General features: G+C 35.7%; 1 protein-coding gene across 1 annotated transcript in view; it reads left to right on the top strand.

The window, feature by feature from the left end:
- The window catches only part of LOC140147661 (uncharacterized), a 31,111-nt gene extending 29,679 nt beyond the window's left edge, over positions 1-1,432 (top strand). The window contains exon 11 of the mRNA XM_072169432.1: positions 1,076-1,432. Coding sequence (XP_072025533.1) covers positions 1,076-1,420 — 345 coding nt within the window. The 3' untranslated portion in view covers positions 1,421-1,432. The remainder of the gene's footprint in view (positions 1-1,075) is intronic.
- Positions 1,433-24,972: the final 23,540 nt, after the last annotated feature.

The following is a 24,972-nucleotide window of genomic DNA, read 5'->3' as shown; positions in this document are numbered from 1 at the left end:
CTTTTGCTGTGTATAGACGAATCCAAGTAGCCAAGTCATGGTCAGGATTTGGTCGGACATCTTTGGGTAGCCGCTAGCACCAACCTGGTGTTTTGAGCGTCCGATTGTGCAAATAAAAGCCGCCTAACACCTAGAGAAGATGGACGAGGAGGGTTAATAGAATAATAGCTAATAATATATATAATGGAGATAATTCCGCAGGTAATCCCGCCGCATCTGTTCATATACATAGTCCTTTTGTTCGCAAGTACATCAATGCATAGATACCGCGTATAGTTAATCCGATTATTATGTCACTTCAACAACGAATAGACCATGCTGTGTGTTTTGTCGAAGGAACTGTATTGTGTTATTCTTTTGTCTACCTGTGTTTTCGCGGAAGGTGTAAAACGGGTGATGGAATGCAGTTTAAAATTTCCGCCAAGGCCAAATCATTTCACGTTTTGAGTGCATTGTAGCCGACGGCTACCCAACTAAAGGCTGCTAGTCAGGTGTAGGAATGTGTGTATTTGGATTCGTCTATAAAAGCATGACCCAGCAAACAAAATGTTTTTGACATCATTCGAAAAAGGTTATAAAAGGTTGACAAAAAAAGTTAAAATGTCGGGTTATATAGAGGGTATATAAAGGGTATAAAATGTTTTCATAACATTAAAAAACATTTTTTGATAACCTGCTGCAAATGTTTTAACGTAATGTTATTTAAGTGTTGACAAGATATTTGGCCAAAAATGTTTGCAAAATATAGTTTATAATAATAATAATATTTTGAAAACATTTTAAAAATATTGTTGCAGTGTGTTTTCCTTACAAATCATTGTTAAACGTTTTCATGACCCTTATGTAACCCAACATTTAATATTATTAAAATGTTTTTACCCAAACCAAAACCCAAAATATAACTTATTTAAAACATTTTTAAAACGTTTTTGTGTTTACTGGGGTGGTATGCAATAAAATCAAAATTACATGCTGAATGGAACAAAAAATATACAAATGACAAGGATCTGCTTCGGTGTACAAAAGTTCTAGAAAATAATTGTCAATTAATTTCTTATTTTTCCACCCTCTGCAGGCATCAAATGTAAACATTGATCCATTCTCAGTCATCCAGCATATAGAGAACTCGGTGAAGTCTCGTAGCCAACCGCAATCAGAGCACAATTTAAAACAGCAAAAAATACAGCAGCAAATAGAAGAACTACAGCAACAGCTAGAACAGCAGAAACAAGCGGACCCACCGTGTGATGGTGAGAGTGAAATGTGTAAATTAAATGAGGATGCTGCAAAAGAGAATGGGAAAGAACAGGAGGTAAAACCACCGGAAAAAGCAGGGAAAGAGGAGGCGGTAAAACCACCGGAAAAATCAGGAGATGCTAAGGAATTGGTAAAAGAGGTACAACATGTACAAAGGAGGTGATATTTTTGGGTATTTTTTATATGCAGTTATACATTTTTGTATACATTTGTTTCTTTCGTATTTTATGATCCAAAGGTTTGATTTTGGAGTACAGAAAGGTTATTTTAAGGAATAAGTGAACTTCATTTCATATCTTTTGTGTGTATTTTGCCAAAGAAGTAAGAAAAGGCGAGTCTTGACACTGTATTCATGTAAAGCTGTGACAATTAGCCATATTGGATTATCATACTGGTGAAATTCTAGCATTTCTCTGCAAACAACCAAAATTAAATAATACTCTGCTTCATAAAACATCAGCATAACAAACGATTGTGCATCTAGTGCACATGATAACAGGGTCACAAAATAAAAAGTGGTCACAACAGGTCAAGGGTCAATTTGCAAATTGTACATGGCTCAAAACATTAATTGTAACATTTGCTAAGGAGGATGTTCTTATTTTTGTCAGAATTCTGATATATACACAATTGCAATGTACTTTGATAAACTAACATACCCTACAAAAATCAAGGCTTTAGGTGCTGTTTTGATGATAAAATCTGACATTTTAAAGAAAACAATGTTTCCTGATATTTTGTTCTCATTCTCTGTCTGTCAAAATATCACTGTGAACGCATCAACTAGATTGGAAATGGTGTAAACTATTCCTTTCTTGAATCCTTGTGGGTAGGTGAACAATTTGCTACAACTTTCAGAGCAACTTTACTTTTTGACCCCAGTATAAGATGGAAATTGACCCTTGTGTATTTTTATAATAAAATACAGATTTCATGTAGCAAGTTTGTCAACAATGGTTAAAGAAAATATTCTTATTTTTTGTTAATCAAATATATTTATTGCATGTAATTTTACAATTTCCTTCTAGAAGGCCCAAAAAAAAAAGGTTTGTCTCATGTCCTGGAGCGATTACAAATCCAATGCAGAATGCATTTTTTAATTTTTAATTTTATCAATATATCAGGTGTTCAGGGGGTAACCACCTTAAAAACTCACGTTTTGGCCCATTATGTTTTACCAATGGCAATTTGCCTTCATTTTTGAAAATGAAATCAAAATTGTGAAATAAAATGCTATTTATGAACATTTTCGCCATCAGAAATCCAATACACGCAGGGGATGTGAGACCAACCTTTTTTTTTGCCTAATGCAATAATATTGTGCAATGAAATATATTTTGCATATGGCCTGAAACAGGTCTTTGTATGTGTCATAATTTATATGACTTTAATTGGATAATCTTGTAGATATATATATTAAGAGCAAGAAGCTGCTGATATTGGATTAGAAATGTGTATAATTTTTGATGTCATTGCAAATGGATTGTGAATAATCATGTTTATATTTTGTGACACAATCTGGTCCATGGGAGCCAAAGGTGGCAAATTTGAAACTGAGATAAAGGTAAGAATATGAAGTTCAAAAACAATAAAATACATAAAAAATAAACATAAAAAAGCTTCATAACTTTAGAATCAAGTGTGCTAGGCCTTTGGTGTTTTCAGTAAATGATAGCCTATTATATGTATAATGTAAAAATTACAGTCACTCAATTTTCAAAAATGCCTCCTTTGGCCCCCATGGACAGGATCGTGTCGCATTTGAATAATTTAATGATAGCTTTTAAAAAGCAGTAATCAAATTTCTTGTTTACCCTAAGTGCTGTTTCAGTTTTTTTTGCTCGAGACGTTTCACCATGAAACACAGTTTTGTTTTGTGTTTGTTTATGTATGTATATTTTACACACACATGGTTCTTTGTGAGGGTGACAGCGACTGCATGGAATATTTCATCTCTTGGATTTAATTTAGCCAACAACAAAACATTTCAAATGTGTGTAGGAATCTGTGATCTTCTTATTTTTTTTTGCTCAAGACATTTTATCATCAAACCTAGTTTTGTATTGTATTTGTTTATGTATTTTGTGCACTGCACACATGCCTGTATTTGCTTATGTATTTTGTACACACATGGTTTGTTGTGAAGGTGACAGCGACTGCTCAAAAGTCAAAATATGTCTTCCCTTGGATTTAATTTAGACAACAACAAACATTTCAAATGTATGTTTTTCCTTGATGGGTAGAAAAATTAATGCATCGCATCAAAACTTACTATTTTTATGGAGTTGACCTACGGCGTGGTAGAGAGACTGACAATGAGAGCGGGTGCTTAAGATCTCAGGCATTTACAAGTGGAAATTCCTCCTTTATCACAAAATAGAGTAATAAGACACATTTTCTTTTGGTATAATAAAGGCGTAAAGAGGCGACACGGTAAAATATCAGTGTATTCACAACTCTTGCTAGAAGCTGAACAGAACAAGTGCCGTAATTTAAAAACACGTATCATGAAACTGCTATCTGCGATTGTTTTGATTGTTGTTAGGCGACAATATTGTCAATGAAATGCGTATCACGTGTGGTATGCGTAAACTTAAACCATTTATTCACACGCATACCGCGCCCTGACGTCGACGCGCTTGATGATGGCTCACTACAGCATAGCTATCCCTATGATTGCTATTCAGGTGCAAACAAAAAACCGTATTCACATGAGCTCACATCGTTGACATTTGTGTTATCTATGCTTCTGCAAAATGTAAAATGACGATTTTGTTTGTTTGTTTATTTGTTTGTTTGAGTGTATGCCCTATGTCAAGGGGGTGTTGGTTTTATGATTTGTTTAGATGTTGGATGTTTCCCTACTTTTTCGTCTTTGGTATATTAAATTTGATGTTACATTCCAATTGTCCAGTAGGCCTAGGACCTGCTCAGAACGTGCTGTTGGATTCAACTCTTCCCGTAACGCCTCCTTCTCCCGGCCTGCCTCGTTCTCCTCCTCCTCTTCCTCCTTTCTTTAAACTCTTCTTCAAACGCTTGAACCTACAAAAAGGAAAAGATTGAAATGTAGTTATTAAATTATGCTATAGGCCGAAGCAATGGAAAAAGAAAGATGTCATAAGATTTAAAATACAATATGAATCAGGTCTGAACTTCAGACACTGTATACACTGCATAACACTGTATAAAGTTACGACGGAGCAACAACATAAGGTTTAAAAAGTTACCATGGTTACAAGCAAAATATATAGAATGAAATTAAGTAACTTAGTTAAACATTAAACAAGTATGTTTTTACAGAACATTTGAATTGATTAGTGATTTTAGTTTTGTAAGTAAGATTGTACCAAAGTTCAGCTGCAGCAGAAGTAAATGATAAGCTCCAGTATGACATTGTCATTTCTTTTACCAAACAGGGTCCTGGCATAATTTCCTGGCATCATCAGTTGTGGATTGATGCCAAGTTTCTGTTTGAGGTGTATATTACTGGATGATGATATTAATCTTGCTTGACATCCCAGTGTTGACTTGCTGCAATCACCTGTATGATCAGCCTCTTAAAAATATTTCCAGATTGATATCACTGTGTGTGGCATAAATATGTTGCTCAGCAAGCTCAAAGAGGAGAAACAGTGTTGATCTTACACCCTCTGACATCTTTTCAAGATAGTATTTTATCCGCGAAAGAAGTATTTTTGACACCTTATGTTGAGTTGAAAAATTTTATGAGCCCTTCTGCGCACTGCAAATCCAGAACAAATTATTCAACAAAAAAAATCCATTTTGCAAGTAGGCCTATGTTGCCCTTGAAAACTTGGATTGTATAAGCGTTCAATGTTTTTTTTTATTACAACTCAAATTTTTGTGAGCAGGGCAAAATAATTAAGCCTGCTCCTATACAAATGCAGTATCTAGGTCAGTAAGTAATGCTAAAGATATCTTTTATAGTAAATGTTTTACTGCTTCTAAAAATAAAAGTAACCACCACCGGTAATAAAAAAGGAGATAGGCTATCAATTCAAAATGCAGTAGGATCCTTTCTTTAATATTGTGGTGCAAAAATATTACAGCAGTTCATCCTAATTACTGCACTTTTATGTGTAGGTCCTAAACAGAACAAAAATAAAAAGCTGTATCTACCAACAATAAATAGAGTAGATTATGTTGGTTTTACAAGGGCATCATTACTATCTTCTGAAATGAGCTGAACTGGAGATATCATTGTGTATGCAGGGAATGGGTGGTTTGGAACAGATGATTAATACATGTGTCATTGTCATACATATCAGATTAGACCTACGCTGTGCCCTCTGTCTTACATGTACATGTATACCCGGTACAAACAAGCCAGCATACTAGGTACACAGTTACCTTCCAGGATTTTAACACCTAATAAAAAATTTACCTCTCTCTGTCCCGTGGAAACCTAAAGAACTTGACATGAGTGTTGTGTGATGTATTAGGACATACACAGCACTCATCTAATCGGAGTTTCTTGTACTTCGTAGCCATGATGTATGTCGTCTGCTACGATTGGACCGGCAATGGTCTTGATGATCTAAGATCTTACATTGTACGTGTCTACTTTTAAATAAAAAACTAAATTGGTGCTGAAAATGGTAATCATCTTGACGAGTCGGGAGTGAAATAAGCTAATCTAGAATCCTGAGTATTCTTTTTTAGACTGAAAATTGACATTTTCGTTTGTTTATTCATTTTTTTATGACGAAATCCGGATGAAATAGAGCAAACCTTTCCCGGTCATCATTAGACTTGGTGAAGTCTATTTACTCATGAATATGTAATTACGTCTTTTCATGAAAATTGTTTGTTGTCATTTTTTTTTAATGTTGTAATATCATATTGCCAAAGATTTACAAGTGTTTGTACTTCACATTCTGATGGCCAATCCCCATGAAATTTTATTGTAGATCTTTCCCGCTTCTTCAGCTTTATTTTCCAAGTTGCAGTCATTGGTACTTGCTTGGATGATCACTGTTGAGAAGCTCTTTGTCATGTTTGTGCGAAGATCATTTAGTCTTCCTAATGTTGATGGTCAGCTAAAACTGCTTTCTTTCCAATGGTTCCTGGATTTTCAAAATCTAGAAATGATTTTTCAAAGTCTTTCATGTAATGCAAGTTACAGTGGAGATGGAGTAACATCCAGAGGTTAGTCCAATTTACACCATACCACATTACCACCATTCCTCCTCCTAATATGCCCCTCTCCTGCCCCTTCTTTATCTGTGTCTTCTCCTTTTTCTTCTTCTCTTCCTTCTCCTTTATTGTCTTCCGATTTATTGTCTTCAGCAAAATCTGATTTTCTGTCTGACAAAATTTATAATTTGAGTCATTGAAATAATTATTACTTAAATTATCTGCAAGAAGTCTTGTGTGTGTGTTGCCCAGGAACAGTGGTTTACTGGGGGTGGAAGGCCCAGAAAGCCACTTAAATTAGATGCTCCTGAGTATCCTGATCCATTTTCTTCTTCTCTTCCTTCTCCTTTATTGTCTTCCGATTTATTGTCTTCAGCAAAATCTGATTTTCTGTCTGACAAAATTTATAATTTGAGTCATTGAAATAATTATTACTTAAATTATCTGCAAGAAGTCTTGTGTGTGTTGCCCAGGAACAGTGGTTTACTGGGGGTGGAGGCCCAGAAAGCCGCTTAGATTAGATGCTCCTGAGTGTCCTGATCCAGTGGCTCTCATTCCTAGCACTAGAGCTGTAGAAAAGACTAGAATATGAAATAAAATGTTTTAAAGGTAAATATTAGTAATTAAATGTCATTGGAAATTGAATTATTATTATGTTGCAACTTGCATTATCTTTTAATTCTCATTATACAAATCATTATTAGTATGTGAAATCTCTAAAGCGGTATAGCCAAATGACCTTCAAATTTTTGGATGTATTTAATAATATGAGGATTATTTTAACTAAAATTTCATGAAATTCCAATCAACTTTAATATAATTATTTCTCTCACTGTTATAATTGGCTGCTTCGGGACCGTCAAGGGAGATTCTCATCAGTGTGTCTAAGGTGGTGTGCTGGAGACGGTTTCTGTAGTCAGTTTTGACACGCCTCATGGCGGAGAAGCCACGCTCAACTATGGCATTTGAGACTGGAATGCAAAAAGATGTCCCTACATCTCAAAGGTAGACAAGACAAGACAAGCTTGCTTTCATTAATTTTATATTAATATTATTATTTACATTAATAATCATTTTCAATATTACATGTTGTTGAAAATTGAAGTAAATAGGTCTCAAATATATTGCAATCCAATTGTCAATGTTGTTTTAACATTTATCTTAAAATTTAGCAGTTAATAATAATGAAATTATGAATAATTAATATATATTAAAAAAACAATTTTAACTTAACTCATTGTTTCAGTCAATCCGCATGGTTTTTATGGTTGGCTAAGCTTCCTTGGATTTTTCAAATTTCAAGTTCATGCAAGCATGCAATGTATCAAAACACAACACAGCACAAGATGCAAAGTGCAGTGATAACATGTTGCATTATGGCATATACTGTAGTGGGGTTCTGATTGGCTAATCAAATCACGTCATCATCACATTGGCACCTCATTTGTCGTTCAAGCTATGTGAACTATATATAGCTAGTTCTTTCTAATCAGAAATATTTTCTCGTATTTTGTGAACAAAGGGGGGGTAACTAATATTGCCATCTATTTCACTTACCGTGGAGACTGTATTATGCCTGACATTTGTTGCGGTGATGTGTTTATGGATACCAGTAACCTGCTGAAAATGTACTGTCAGGTCACGGCTTATCTTGGTGCACTTCTTGCCCAAACTATTAATAAATAAATAGGGCTCTAGAGTGAAGGGGCGAACTTCTTCGACATATCGTTTCAGCCACCTAATCTCGATGTCACTTATCACGAGGAATGTCCGCCCGTGAGAAGTCACTGTAATCTTGATGTCACTTATCACGAGGAACGTCTGCCCGTGAGAAGTCACTGTTTTGCGGTCTGTAACCTATTTGATGTGGTAAAAAAGAAAATACATGTAAGTGCTATATTTGTGACAAAAGTAGAATTAAAGGAGTCGGGTATCAATGTTTGCACAATATTTTTTGTGGGTCCTGAGAGCACATCAGACAAATCAGATTGCAAATTAGTAAAAACATGATTTTTAAATTTGAACGTACAAAATTCAATAATGTTCATTGAAAACTACAGGATTTCTTGGCGGATGTTGTTAACTTGGTAAATGTTTACGTTTGAATAGAGGGAGATATTTCAATGGATCATCATTTTAGTAAAATATCACTTTAATTAATTTTTAATGGTTCGAGTTGCTTCGACAGTTACTTAGGGACAAAAAATCAAAACTTCCCAATATAAAAAGATAAAGTAATAAAAAATGAAAATATGATCCTTTTAATGAGTTGGTCAATTGAAAGATGATCAAAAGATGTTTAGAAGCGGCTCTAAAGTTGGGAGATAAACATTGTAAATTGGTAAACACCGAATACAATCAATGACGTTTTTGTAAAAGAAGTTACAGCTTGTGTGACTAGCTATATCATGAGAGTAAGATCAGGAGTAAATTATCAAATACGATATGTCATGTTTGTTGTGGGCACTTGTGGCGAGTCCGTTTTATCATGAAAATGCGTTTTAAAAATAGGCGTTAAGAACCAATAGATGCTTCGAAGAACTTGATCTGATTTTCAATTGATCGTCAGCTTTTGCTCTCAGCTACGTACACTTCAAGTATTTATAGGTTAATACATGCGTTAATTAAAAGTTAATTGTAAGTGTGCTCAAAGTCAATCACAAAAAAATCAATATATCGGTATTATGTAATGTATATCATTCTAATCAGTTGAATTTTATTTTCTAAAATCTTACAATATATATTGCATGATGAGACCTTTTGAATAAAAAATGCTGAGAAAATCAAATTTAATTGGATAAAAATATATGGTCAACATACCTGAAGCACCCGTCAGACCGTACATGGTGCTGATCAGGGCGTAATAATCAGTGGTGTGCGCAGCACATTGAAAGTGGGGGCCCAGGTTCTTCAGTTCCCCCGAATGGAGTGTGATTAGGAGTGTAAGGTGTAATGAATGATTGCCGCCTGCCCCCCCCCCTGCGCACGCCACTGGTAATAATCGGCTACAAAAAATAGCCTCATCTTCTTACCTCTGTAATGATAACAAATTATAATAATGATTTTTTTTTCAAATGATTTAGAAATTTAATTATGAACTATTACAATTCTCTCATATCATAGTTGTGTGCCCCACATATTATGGTTTGGATGGCGGCCTGGTCCTCACGAGCTTGCAAAGTCGGTGAGCTGCAGTCATGTTTGCAGCTCCATGCATCCGTGCATGAATTTAAGGCATATATTAGCTTTACATACGGTACATACCTTCAGCCTTCAAACATGTGGCTCTGTGTGTTTTGAAAGTGGCTTTACCAGGGAATATACCCTTGCAGGATTGACATCTAATTAGCTCATCTGTGGAGAAATTAAGAACCGTCAAATTTTAAACAGTGTAATCTATCATAGAACAAGGCACAATAGAAAAACATTAAATCATCACATATGTCCCTACATCTCAAAGGTAGACAAGACAAGACAAGCTTACCTTCATTAATTTTATATTAATATTATTAATAACATTAATAATTTTTATTAATATTACATCTTGTTGAACATTGAAGCAACTAGTCTAAATATATTGCAATTCAATTGTCAATGTTGTTTTAACATTTGTCTTAAAATTGACCAATTAATAATAATGAAATTATGAGAAATTAATATATTAAAAAATCAATATAAAAAAACGTAACTCATTATTTCAGTCAATCCACATGGTTTTTATGGTTGGCAAAGTTACTAAGTAAGCTGCCTTGGATTTTTCAAATTTCAAGTTCATGCAAGCATGCAATGTATCAAATCCCAACACAGCACACGATGCAAAGTGCAGTGCTAACATGTTGCAAATACTATATTTACAGGTGATTGTGATTCAGGCCCCAAAGTGTGCAAAGATCGCTGAAATTGGCTTAGATCATGGTACTCAAGTCTGCCTTAAGTACACCATGTTAGACTATGATTTTAAATGCCATACACATTTTACAGCTGTTAATGAATTTAATATTATCTTTTTAGCTGTTTAAAAAAAATAAATGAGGGGTCATTGGGTAACCTATTTTACAAAAATGAGGGGGTCATTGGGTAACAGGAAAATAAAAAATGGGTCATTGGGTAATAGTTTCCCATAGTTTTAAAAAAGGGGGTCATTGGGTATAAGCTGGTTTAAAAGAGGGGGCCTATTGACAGGCACATACTGTCACTTGTATATGTAGAATGTTACAATAAATAAATAAATAAAAGCAATGTTCTGCAGACTCCATATAGCTCAATGTCATGCAATGCATCATGGATAGCATGATTTTCTGCTGTGGAATATTGAGCAGTGCTTTAAATTCTACTTACATAGAGGAACTTGCTGCTTCATCTTAGGAACTTGCCGCTTCATTCTTTTTTGCTTTTTCTTTAGCCATTGCTATCATTTTCATTCTATCTAGAGAACATCTTGATGCTAGATAATTTCAAACAAAGCCATTACAATTGTAAGCTTGATTGTGCAGTCGAACATGTGATGCTAAATAATTTAAAATAACATACGTTTTAATTTTTCAATTTCATAGATCGTATAAATTTTAAAAATATTATAGTAAGTAGTAACTAGTGAGTAGTAAAAAAAAATACATTAAAATTTTAATTAATTATTCAGACTTTGCAGATTTACTAATCTTCAAACCAGCAATATCTATTAATGCCATATACTTTTAGATCTAGTTGTCCTTTGTGGATGATAGATGGATAAGTAAATAACTGTTACTTATCCCTCCATAGAAAAATCACCTTTAAAGGGGAATGTGTTGGCTGACATTCCCCTATAGTAAAACACTAAGTATTTGTCATAATCCGTGGTGGTCACCACCATTTTAGACCACCTTTTGAGCTCTGACACTTCTAAATCCAAGTAACTTTGCAATATTTGATACTACTGATACTGGATGCCAAAAGAATTTTAGTAAAGACTTTGCCATATTTAATTAAAAGAGAATATTCCCATACAATTTGATCGGTGATATTGGTTCATTATGAGTAACAGAATGTTCCTTAATCTCCTCTAGAGTAAACTCTGTCTTACATTGCATGTAGTACTTGTCTTGAAGTTCTGTTCTAAGAGATAATGGCACAGCATCACCACACAAGCCCTGCTACCTGAGCTCAGAATCATTGACCACCTACCTAGTCTGTTGTAAAATCTGCTCGATTTTCAGAAACTAGGACAAGTTAATGCGTCATTGGCATGTGGAGGATATACGTGTCAGCAGATGATACACAAATTATTATGCAGATCAAGGCAATCCTGTGAAATAGCAATAACTAGCGAGTAGTAAAATAATTCATAAAATTTAAATTGATTAATCTGTTTTATTTTTACCTATCTTCAAACCAGCAATATCTGTTATGACGTATGCTCTTAGATCTAGTTCGTCCTTTGTGGTTGATGGATGGATAGGTAAATAACTGTTATCCTAAAGCCTCCATTTCTCCGTTTTACAAAATCAAAATTCCATTTTGCCATTTTCCGTGATTTTCCGTTTTACTCATAAATCCCTATAAAAACACCTTACAAAGCAAAATGACAACATGAACTTGTTAGTTATTTGTCCTACCTTACTGAAGCCGACCTTCAACATCGCCATTGAAGTATAACATATGTAATTCCTTGGTATGTTTTTCTGTGAGGCTCTCTCGTCGATCATCAAGCATGTTTAGCACTACCCCGATCACTAGCCGCCATTTTCATACAGAATACATTTTAAAATTCCTGATAAAAACTTCCTACCAATAAGCGAATTGACTAAGAACGTTACAAAAACAAATCGAACATGGCATGCATTCAGTCAATCACTACTGAAAGCGCACACTCCGTGATCCAGTTTCAGCCAGTTCACTGCTAATTATATGCGCCACGAGGAGGTCATACGTAAAGCACGGTACGCTCGCACAGTAAACCAGTACAGCACATGTACAATGTACAATGTCAAACAATTCCAAGCATAACAACTCACTTTAAATCACCCAATACAACCCCTTGTCTCAGTACATGTGCGCTGTTGATGTTGCATCACATGGTTGGAAAATAACTGTAATTGTACATGTACAGTGTAGTACACAGTGTAGTGTTTGCGGTCATGAGCTGTCATGATCGACCTGGCCCAGTTATTTTCCAACCATGTGATGCAACATCAACAGCGCACATGTACTGAGACAAGGGGTTGTATTGGGTGATTTAAAGTGAGTTGTTATGCTTGGAAATTGTATTTTTTAGTTCAGCTATTTCATGTTTGACAAATTTTTGGATAGTTTTAAATATTTTTTCAAGAAAATTCTTACTTTTCTGTCAATTTTAAGCTTACTTTTTCAGAATTTTTCATTTTCGATTTTCCGTGCTCAAATTCCAATTTCCGCGATTTGCGTCCAGGCTACATGTTATAAGCACCCCTTGCTCTGTCGCGGAGCAGCACCTGATTTCTCGGGCAGATTTTGCCCCACTTCCCATGCATTAAAGGGAAGTTTTCATACATGTTCATACATATTTGTGTACAAACTGTCAGAATTTCCTCTTAAAATTTAAGCTTTAGCTAAATAAAAAAATGACACAAGAAACGATAGATGTAATGTGGTCATATTAAAAAATTTAGACCACTGAAAGATGAGTGTACCTGAGAAGGAGGAAGAATCCAACTTTGATGAAGAACATGACCAGGGCGATATTGTCTACACACACTTGTTCCCTTATGACCCAGATACAAATGGAACCATTTGAAACCAATGAATACTCCTCAGCAAACATTTTCAAATGAGCACTTGGACGGCTTCATTTATGTCATCGATCGCAGAAACAACAAGTGCTATGATAGCCTTCTTGATATTGAGCGATATGATATCGGCAAGAAGCAATGGAAGCCTGTGGAATCAATCCCAGTTAGTGTCAAATATGTTTCCATCAGTTCTGGCATATGAAGGTAAACTGGTAGTCTGTTGTAAGGTGAAATGCCATCCTCAATACAGATGTATAATCCTGGCACAAATACCTGGCAAGTGGCTATTCAGGAACCAACAGTGCACAGGATTGCTGTTAAGTGTCCTGGGAACTATATAGAATGAATGCTGTACTTATTTTGATGATTATGAGGGAAATGGGGCCACCTACTTTAGAATTCAATTCCAACCTAACAGTGAAAGGACTTCCAACCAGGCTTGTCTTGGCTGTTCTTCATTTATATTTTCGGCATTATACATGTCTACCAGCACCACTATTGCTTCTATATGATGAAACATGTTATGAGATGAGCTTGATGAAGACAACAATGGTTGGGTGCATCCACCAAACAACGGTACCTTTCCCTCTGGTAATAGACTGAGTGTGAGACCAGCTCTGAAAGCAGGCCCATCTCCTATTACCCTTCTTGTTAATGTCCACTCTCCACGCTCATTACATTCCACTGTATGAATGTCCCCAAAATGTTCATCAGAAATTGCGTATAAAAATGTTGGTTGATTCCGCCATGCAAAATCACTGTATTTTTTTGCATCTTAAAAAACAACAGATAAATCCCACAACAATTAATGACAAGGCATTTTTCTTCTGTACGCCACTAGTTGAACCTGGGGTGTGCCTCTTCCACAATGCATACTGCTTGCTTGAATGGTCATTGGTGGGGTAGTCATGTCTGAGGATATCTTTTGCTCACCCATGATTTGCCACACGCTTTCATGACACAAGTTTTCAGGTACAAACAACACTTGTGGCAGAATCATGCTGGATGTATGTTGTCATCGTCAGATGAAATATCAACATTATCAACATTTTTGTAGAAGTACCGACCAAATTTTCTTTTTTATTTGCACCCTTTAAAGTCATAACTGATGGTTTACGTTTTCGATCCAGGTTTTCAGAATATTCTACTGCATACCCTGCATTCTTTTTGCAGATTCTCATGATGAAAGATCAATTGCCCTGACATCATGTTTCCTGTATATGACAAATGGGAAAAATTCACATTTTCTGGTTTTCATGTTATTTTTTGTTGGCCTCACACATATGTGGGGCTTGTGTTATATAAGTCTGATTTACAGTGCTATCTACTGAAGATAACATTTGAATGGAAAAAGAGGCAAAAAAGTAAATTTTTACTGTTATAAATGGATTTGTATAAATACCTGAGATAATGAGATATGGTTAATTTGCAGTGCTGTCTACTGCAGATAACATGAATTGCAAAACAGTTTACGGAAAAAAAATTATTTTAATTTTCAAAAGATATAAACAGATTCAAATATTGTCTGCTGAAGACATTGTTTTATTGGGAATTTTAATGAAACAAAACTGATATGCCTTGTATGTTTCACAATACAAGAAGTAACCACACTAAATTTACTTTGTCAATTTGTTGCAGCCATCTGCTGTTTTTACCACAAAATTCTCTACAGTCGGTTACAAGTAGGATCTCTGGAATAGTCTAGAGTTTGTTCAGTAGTTGTTTGGTGGCATTTGTCTTCAGAGGGTCTTAGGCTACATGCACAGAGAGAAAAAACAACTCATCACACAGCCAATTTTGTTACAACCCAATTCACTTTTTATTTTTGCGGAATAGCTGAAGCTGTCAGCACCACACTGATGCACACACGCCTGTTTGTTTACCCAGGTTGGTCCGTGAGGGACACATGCTAATCCATGGGAAATTCATGGACCGTTCCAAGCTCATACTAAAAAAAGCACAAGCCAAGATAGCCAGTGTAGGCTAATAAAATGCATGCTGGCCTAGATAGCTTTAATAAACAAAGCAAGAAATGGAAGAAAATAGCAAGGAAAAGGAGAAAGGAGAGAAGGCCACTCCCATCTGGGGACTCCCAAACACAATTTTAAAATTTTACTCTGAGCCCTTACTTGAGAAAGGAAACTGGAATTCCAATCTCACGCCCTGATGCAAAGGCTATGTAGTATCTACAAAGGTTTCCCATTGATGGGAAACAAAAAGGTGGGAACGGTGTCTGGACATATTATTTGATGATTTGGATGGTGGATCCCACCTGGGGCAACAAACCTCCAAATATTTTCAGGACACGACCATTGAAACTAACAAAAAAGAAAAGGTCCAGACCCTGATCCCCCTGAAAAACATGCCACCCAAGGGTTCCATCCTGAACCCTTGCCACCCCTCTTTTTTTCTTTAAACTCACATAGCATTTGATTGCCATCTGAACACCTGAATAGTTAACATATTAAAGGTGAACCTCATTGAAAATAAAGTTATATATCAATGGAAAGCTTATGATGTCAGGAAGCAGAAAAGAATATTTTTTATTTGCCTTACATACCAGGCTAGACACAATCTCCATGCAAAGATTGGATATTGGCACCCCCTAAATTACAAAGCGAAATCGTTCAAATTGGCGCGCTTTCGTTGATGACGTCAGCTCGGGGACACACAGTTACTTCCGGGTTTGATTGTAAACACAATGTCCATGCATTACTGTGTCATGCATCGGGCCGATGTACGAATTCAGTCATTGCCAACTTACTTTACATGAACAATATCTTCAATAAAATAAGAATAAAATGAAGGAAACATCATGATCAAATAAAGAAGTTCCTGAATAAAGTGTGTGGATAAAAATGGAAAAAGTGTTGGCCAAGCCACCCAAGCCATCCACGATATGCATAGGGAATATTACAGTAAAGCACTAAGAGCGAAGATTAGCGAAGAACCGGAATGAAAACAGATTGCAAAAAATAACTGCTAGTGCTACCAGTTCAGATCGTCCCACCAAGTTGAGATGAACTTATCACAATGAGAAAATAAGGGAATAGAATAAGGTACATGTACAGGATTTTTTAAATTATTTCTTAGCTTTACAACCGGTCATGTATGATAGCCGAACTCGTAGATACGTACGTACGGGATGAACCATGGTGGATGAACTCAGTGACTGATCGAGTCTCAGTCGCCGAGTGTATCCGCGACTGTACTGTACTTGCAGACAAAATGACCGATTTGATATTCACATTCTGATATTTCCAACTTATTGCTACTTCATCAGCAAAATTTATTCCTGTAAATGTTCATATCAAGGAACGATTGAATCAGCTAATAGTCCTACACACGCAGAAATTCTCCCGAATACGACGCTAAGCGCTAGCGCTGTTTGGTCATACCCGCCTACGCAGACATCAGCTCCTGCAATTTCTGCAGTATGTCGCTACTACCATCATCCATACAACAATTTACATGGATGTTTTTCTTTTTCAGTAGGGCTACACCGATTGTTCTATCATCAAGAATTGTGACAGAAATGACAATATTATAATTTAGATTTCAGAATTCCATCAAATATTCGGTCTACTAAGCCTAAATTGTATTAAAGTATGTTTCTTTCAATTGTGAATTCATGGAAAGAATATTTTCCGCAATGAATGATATCCGACCGGGAATGATCACGGCGCTAGATATGAAAACCTTTTTATGAGCTGGATTTAATGAAATCTTTTTTGATTACTGCAAGACAATATTTTTTAGAAATCAGATATTTTATAATGAATCAAGAACAGGGAATGTCACTTGATAAGCAAGTATTTGATGTTTATATTATGCCATGACGGACACCGGTCGCAGCAAGCATTTCGCATGGAATAATTGATCACAGCCTGAAATTCGAACTCAATAACCCAATTATACCCATCCAGTTTCGACTGATTTTGTAACTTGAATATTCCTCTAATTTTAAGCTTTATTGCGAAAATACATAGAATAGGGAATGTCACAAACAAGTATTTAATTTGTTTATTCAGTCCATGACATGAGCGGTATACGGTAGTAGCAAGCACTGCGCATGGAACTGATCCCAGCGCGAAATTCAAAATCAATTACCCAATTATACCCAGCGAGTTATGACTGATTTTGTCAAAAATTTACGGAAAATTTATGTGCTGACAATAATTCTATTATTATATAGAAGGAACCAGCAACTTGAAGAGTCCTCTAATTTCAAGCTTTATTGTGAAAATCAGACTTGCCGGACAGCTTGCAAAGTACAGGAAGCAAGTCTTGTTTACATGTTTCCGAGTAGGTTCACGTGACTGCGCACCCTGAGCTTACGTCACGAGCATTCCCAAGGTCATAGACGATTGATTTGGGTGCTTTTGGGCGCTTAAAAAGACCAAAAATTCATTCATTTTTTTAATTTTTCAGCTTTATTGGCCATCAAAAAAATCGGAAAAAATAATTTTTGGTATCCTGACATCATAAGCTTTCCATTGATATATAACTTTATTTTCAATGAGATTCACCTTTAAGTGAACCATGTACAACAACACCCATATTGGGTTTGATTTGCATGAAAATGCTGTTTTCAAACTCTGGTGATTGAGTGAACCATGTCACCCACCACAACAAATCCATTTTGGTTGATTTTTGTGAACATGCTGTTTGGCTTATAAAATTGCCATCTGCACAGTAACAGGCAATGTACAGATCCGGACTCCGCTTCTGCTGCATGTGTGTGTCATCTTCCTCATCACCCACTCGTCTCAGTCCTCAAGTTTCAACTCCATTTCTGCCTCCTGGTCTAACTCTGCCTCTTGATCTAATTCTGCATGACTGACTGCCTGCCCAGCCTCGACCCATTGTAAGACCAGTGCCTTGGATAGATCGAGGCTTCCTATTTCCCCCTTATGCGATTTCTGGGGTCTCATCGACCAGCCAGTCATCATAAAGATCTCTGTATGCGTCCTTAAAAGGTTGATTCCAACTGACATCACAGGGTTGTATCTTTGATGTGCAGCCCCCTGGAATAACTGCCATGTCACTATTGTAAGTGGTATAAACTGCCGACTTGACTCCATCTGTCAAGTGGCCTGTGAAAGCATCCCATACAACACTGACGTTTTTCATTGCTGCAGGACATTGCACCAGACATTCCTCAACCAGTAGTTATTTATCTCCCTTTTGAGCAAAAAGCTATCACCCTGAACAATGACATGAAGTGCATGGTGGGTGTTATGGAATCCTGGTATTTGTGAGTATATTGTGAAGTCCTGTACATTGTCATAATTTCCAAGACCAAATTAAATACACATACTTTGAATCATTCATTTCTGTTCATAAACTTTGAACATTTTAATCAGAAAAGTAATTCTTAAACTTGTATAAATAGCTCTTTATTGCAGTTACGCCAATCAAGCTTTTTTTTATATGCACAATTGACATCACCTAGTTGCTAAAATGGCAAATGTACCAAATTTCTTATACAATTATTGACATGGAAAGTGTAAAAAAATTCTAATTTATTTGTTTAATTATTTTACATACCAGTCTTTGATTGCTGCTTCTTTACGTTCAAAGCTTCAGATTTTAGTAGTTGCCATTTCTTGCAGCAATCATCCCATGATCTTTCGATGTTTTTCACCTGAGTTACTTCTTCGGCTATTAACTTCCAATAACGCTTCTTTCTTTCCTCAACCTGGAAAAGAACCTGATGTGAATCATTCTTGTACATACTATTATTGCACTTATAGTTAAAACAATTTCATGACAATACAAACAAGGGATTGAAGTAATGAATGCAATTTCCAAAAAAAAAAAAAAAAAAAAAGGTTACAAAATGACTAAACTGGCATGTTTAATATTATTTGCATCAATAATTTTCTAGGTTTGTCATACATTTATAAAGCTATAAATTGGCCATGCCCAGGAAACTGAAAATTGACATAAATCGCTGGGATTATACATGTTCAGTTTTATATCTTAGATTGAGACCTACCATATAATGTTTGAAATTTGGAGTTGTATTGCTGCAGGTTACCACAAATCAAATTTTGATCAAACAATTTAAATGAAAAATATTACGTGTGCTAAAATTCACTGGGATAGTGAGAAAATATTAGCTTTCTACTTTAGCATAGATCTACAAAAGGCATTGATTTTGCAACCACTCCCTATCGAAATATAATTACCCTTTGATTTTCATGTCCGGGCTTGCCTGCGCTCCCAAACAGTTTCTCTTTGTGCATATCTATCAGCGGGAGGAGCACGCATGCAGATCTGGCTCCTTAAAGTTGGGCCTTCTTGGAATCTTCTTCTTCTGCAACAATCTTTATTTAGTTGTGCAACAGTACATGCTCAATCCCTGGGAAGGGCAGCATGTATCGTATGCCAGTGGAGAAGTGAGGGGGGTCCATCAGATTTGACTTCAGTACAAGCCATAGTGACTTAGTCAATCAGACACAGGCTTTGAGTTCGTCCGGATTGCAACGGATGGATATCTATTTTATTATTTTTGTGTTCATTTATATATTGATTAATTGATTGCGTAATTATTATTAATTTTAAATTAATTGCTTTTAGTGGAAACATTGTGTGCATTTATACACGAGGAATGGTGCTACTTGGCAATGGAAATATGTATTGTATGCCAGTGGAGAAGTGGGGGTGTGGTCCATCTGATTTGACTTCAGTACAAGCCATAGCGACTTAGTCAATCAGACACAGGCTTTGAGTTCGTCCGCATTGCACCAGATGGATATCTTCACTGAAATAATGATAAGAATTAGTAATAACAGGGTTCCACGGTCCTTGAAAGTCCTTTTCATCCATATATTTGGTTAGCAATTGATCACTTAATTATAATTTTTCATAATTTCATTATTTCTGTGTTCATTTATATATTGATTAATTGATTGCATAATTATTATTAATTTTTATTATGATCAAGTTTGCATTTAGTGGAAACATTGGAGTGGTGCCATCTGGGAAGGGCAACATGTATTGTACGCCAGTGGAGATATCCATCTGGGGCAATCTGGACAAACTCAAACCTTTGTCGGATAGACTAAGTCACTATGGCTATGTACGGAAGTCAAATCTGGTCACGGTGGAAGAAATGGTACCTTCTGAACTGCATCTTAATGTGCATCCTATGCGTATAATGCATGCTGCATGCATGCCACATGATACATGTTGCACGCATTGTTAGGTGCTTGGGCAAATCAAATGGTAACACTAACTTGAATTAGCTACAAAGGTAAAACAAAGGTTTATTATCATGTGCAGACCTAACATGGTTGGCTGGACAGTAATATGACCAGTGTTGGGGTGGACAGTGCAGCCTTTCTAACTGGGAATGGGGCTATTATAAGCATCTATACTATTCTATAACTGAGAAACTAATTTTAGAATTTAATTACATGGATTTCATATGAATTGAATAAATTTAAAAATTAACTTGATAACTGAATTAAATTGAGAATGAAATTGAGAATTAAATTGATAATCACATTGAAAATTGCACTAAATTCAGGAAATAAGAACTAGACTTTCATATTACATCACATTGATGCTGGGTACAGAGGATCCTCTGTCAGCGCGGCTACTCGAGTGCTCGAGTGCATACACCAAAAGCAGTCGCACTCACAAGCCGTCGAGTTTCTAATATCAACGTTATGACATATTCCAGCTCCCAGGCTGGAATTTGGTACCAGAGCGGCACCCCAAAATCATGATGCACACATAACTCAAAAGATTGTACGCCATTGGATTCATTGTTGTTGCAAAGAAATAGACTAATTACACCTAGACTTGATTAAACACATTGGTAATACCTTAATATAAAGCAGTCAATGATAAATTACAGTAATTTGTATGATAAACAAGATCAAATGTGCACAAATTATATGTGCTTCAAATATAAAGGTATTCACTAATGAAACCTTGTCAATATAAAATAAATGGCCTATTCCTCCATGCTTAGAAATACCTAGGTGATGATACCATTTGAAAGCCAATATTTGTTTTCATTTTTATCATGTTTGGACAATATAGCGAACATTAAATAATGCTGTGCATTTACCACCTTGCGCAGGGTCGGTCGCTGACCGTTATATATGTAGCACTTTTGCAGTTAATTGTAGACACAATGCAATATAGCTTTATATTTATGTTTGGTTACCAGGAGAAGATATTGTGGAACCACCTATCATTTAATATGTATTTGTAAGTTCTTTTGTAGATTAAGCTTTAATCAAAATATCACCAAAGCCTGCTTACTTTCTCCTCCTCTTGCTTTTTCAAAGTCATGGCTTTAAGTTCTTTCATTAGGCGGTAAGATATGACAGCCTGCATTCTGCCCTGCTCATCAAGATAGTATTTCATCTGAGTTGGCACGCTATGACCCATGAATGTTGCACACTGCATATGCTGATCATAAGAAGTACTGTTTGTTGCAGTCAAGAAAAGTTGAAAAGGAGACAACAAGAAAATTACAATGTTTAGAACATGTATAATCAGGAAGGGAGATTGGCAACTTTCATTTTATGCATATCTGTTTTGTAGAGATTTTCAGTCAATTTTGTGTTTATTACACTAGAACTGCAGATTGTTTTTCATTCCTGTAAAAACATGATGTTAAAAACTAAATGATATACATTGTGCAATCAAAGTTTTCTTTTATGAAGTTCCAAATAATTGCATATAAGTACCATGTTGCCATTAGTTGTTAATTAAATTAAATACATAAATTCATTCATTTATAAATGTTAATAAAAGTGGCTTGGTAACAATATTTGCTTCAAATCTTTAGATAAATTTGTATAAATCATATCTTTGATACATATAAGTCCCTGTATTGGTTTTGTTTGTTTGTATATGTAGTTTCTATGGGGCTTTTTTCCATCTTATGCTGTGCAGAGGAAATATGGTATGACTTTCTCCAAATGGCTTTCCTTTGGATCATGCTGCTCTTTATCATCCTTTGGCCATTTCTTGCATTATTAGGAATGAAGGGTATATTCAGAAGTTGGGACTCGTATTGGTATCTAAAGAAGTACTGTGTGATCGCTTCTTGATTATGTCACAGTCACAGTGTGCCCATCTGCACATATACATTTGTCTTGTCAAGGGGATACTTAGATATATTACACTGTATGTTTTACTCTTGGGAACCTGTTTGTTGCTTCAAGTTCAGTGTAGCACTTGGCAACCTGGGCAGCTAGGTTGGCTGCAGATCTCTTCAGAGTTTGCAAATAGTTCTCAAACTGGAACACTGAAATTTCATTGAGTGAAGTTCCAAATCAGTTGTGCAGCATCTTCATGAAAATAGATATGAAGGACTGGCCTAGGAATATTCACGCCTTCCATTTATGTTTTATCTTCTTTAATATGGGTTGCCATGTTGGTCAAGTCCTGTATATTATGTAGCTGTAATAATATCAAAAGGAAAATAATTGATGCATGCTAAAGTAATAAGATGTGTTTTTGAGAAGCCACAGTAAATAAGTAAGAAAATTAAAATGAGTTAAATGCACACTATAAATTTTACATGCACAGTGTGCACGTGCACACAATTTTTAGGACATGTTGAACATATTTCAACGAGTCTGGTGCAAAAACTATATGCAACCAGTAACAGAATAATAAAAAGTGATCATCATTACATGATGTATTTAAAATGCAAAGACTCATGATTGGTCTGTGGTTATACAAAGGTGGTTAAAAAATAAGTGACCAGAAAATGGCCTTTTTTTTCAAAAAAAAATAATAACATAAATCCATTATTTTGTGGCTTCATAGTACAAGGAGGCTTTCAATAGAAAAGTACCTTTTTTAACTATAGTAATTTTTGGCCATCACATATCTAAAGGGTTGGTTGATTGCTTGTTTGGCTGCCTAATGTCTGTCCAGGCTGAAGCTCCTTCTCTGGTCTCTTATCTTCGCCTTTGCCGTGATTCTGTTCTTCGTTCGATTTCTTTTTTTCTTTCTCTTCTCTTTGTCCTTGTCTTTCGTCTGTCTTCTTTTGCTTCTCCTTGTCCAATTTTGCCTTCTCTTTCTGCTCCTTCTCTGGTCTCTTATCTTCGCCTTTGCCGTGATTCTGTTCTTCATTTGATTTCTTGTCTTCTTTCTTTTCTCTTTGCCCTTGTCTTTCGTCTGTCTTCTTTTGCTTCTCTATGTCCAATTTTGCCTTCTCTTTCTGCTCCTTCTCTGGTCTCTTATCTTAGCCTTTGCCGTGATTCTGTTCTTCATTTGATTTCTTGTCTTCTTTCTCTTCTCTTTGCCTGAGAGTAAATGGGTGGTATGGGTGTGGCCCTAGGCGGTAGAATACATTTGATTTAGTCTGGGTGTGACATTTGATTTTATGGTTGATGAGTAGTTCGGACGGATGGTGCGGTATCTGCACGTCCCGACCTTGCAGTATTGATACTTTGTGGGCCTTTTATAACACATGCTGTGTTAAGTCCTCCACACTCATGCACTGGAGTGCGCACAGATTACATTTATATTGATCATCAATGGGCTGGTACCGGTGGTAGTACCAATCTATTTGCATGGTGCGTCATTCTGTAGTGGTGACAAAAGAAAAGACATGAAGTCATAAGCCTGCTTACTTTCTCTTCCTCTTGCTTTTTCAAAGCCATGGCTTTCAGTTGTTTCATCAGATGATAAGACTTGACAGTCTGAATTCTGCCCTGCTCGTCCAGATAATACTTCATTTGTGTTGGCACACTGTGACCCATAAACGTGGCACATGACATGTTGATCATACAAGGTGCTGTTTGTTGCAGACTAGAAAAGTTGAAAAGGAGAGAACAAGAAAATTACAACGTTTAGAGCTTACAAGTATTAAATCATGAAGGGAGATCGTCAACTTTTATTTTGTAGAGATTTTCAGTCAAAAGAAATATTTATAAAAATATAAAACCATTGCTAGTTTTCAATGTATAGAACAGTGCAAGAGTGTACTACAAACATTATAGAAATAATCAAATAATACATTTTTGTCGGCTTTTAAATGTACGTTTTATCTTACTTCATTTTTAATGGTCAACCTGTAACCTGATCAAACTGATAAATGGAAATTTGATAAAAGATAATTAATTTGCATTTGCCTCATGAATGAACTAGAGTGGGATGGCAGTTGACTTGAAGCCTTACCTTCAAAGTCGAACATTATCTTGTTAGACATCTGTTTAAACCTATCATGCTCTTCTAAGGGGATATCTTCCGCTGTAATATAAATGATCAGGAAAATATACATCAGATTTCTATTTTTTTAGTGTGTTAAATTTTCGGTCAATTAAAGAGTAGAATAGTTAAAAGCATGATAAAAACTTAACAAAAATTAAATGTCATTGATCATAAGCGAACATAATCTCATAATATTGTAAAGCTTCTTTTTGCCTTTTTTTAAAATTTTTTATTTTTAAAAAATAGAACGAAGAAAACATTCCTTCATATTGCAACATGATTGCTCAGGCAAAAAAACACAAACTTTATTTTTCTAATATTATTAATATGGTCCTCCAATTTCTTCCATTGTCAGATATATTATGATATATTTTATGAAATAAAATGAAGTGCATGAATCTCGGACCTGGTGTGACAAATTTAGTGTAAGGAATTATATTTCAGGTGCAAATTTTAGACACACAAAGAATCCAGTCTGAGTGCATTCATCTCCTACTGCTAAGACCATTTGGCGTTTCAAGCCCTCCCCTCATCATCCCCTTCTGCGATGTTGGTGTTGTCAATGGTTGACAACATGCTCTCCACAACAGCATCAATTGTCTTCGTCCCGCTCTTG

This window comes from Amphiura filiformis, chromosome 3 (genome assembly GCF_039555335.1).
Source record: "Amphiura filiformis chromosome 3, Afil_fr2py, whole genome shotgun sequence".
Lineage (NCBI taxonomy): Eukaryota > Metazoa > Echinodermata > Ophiuroidea > Amphilepidida > Amphiuridae > Amphiura > Amphiura filiformis.
Note: the sequence above shows the minus strand (reverse complement) of the source record. Positions and strands in the feature narration are given on the sequence as shown.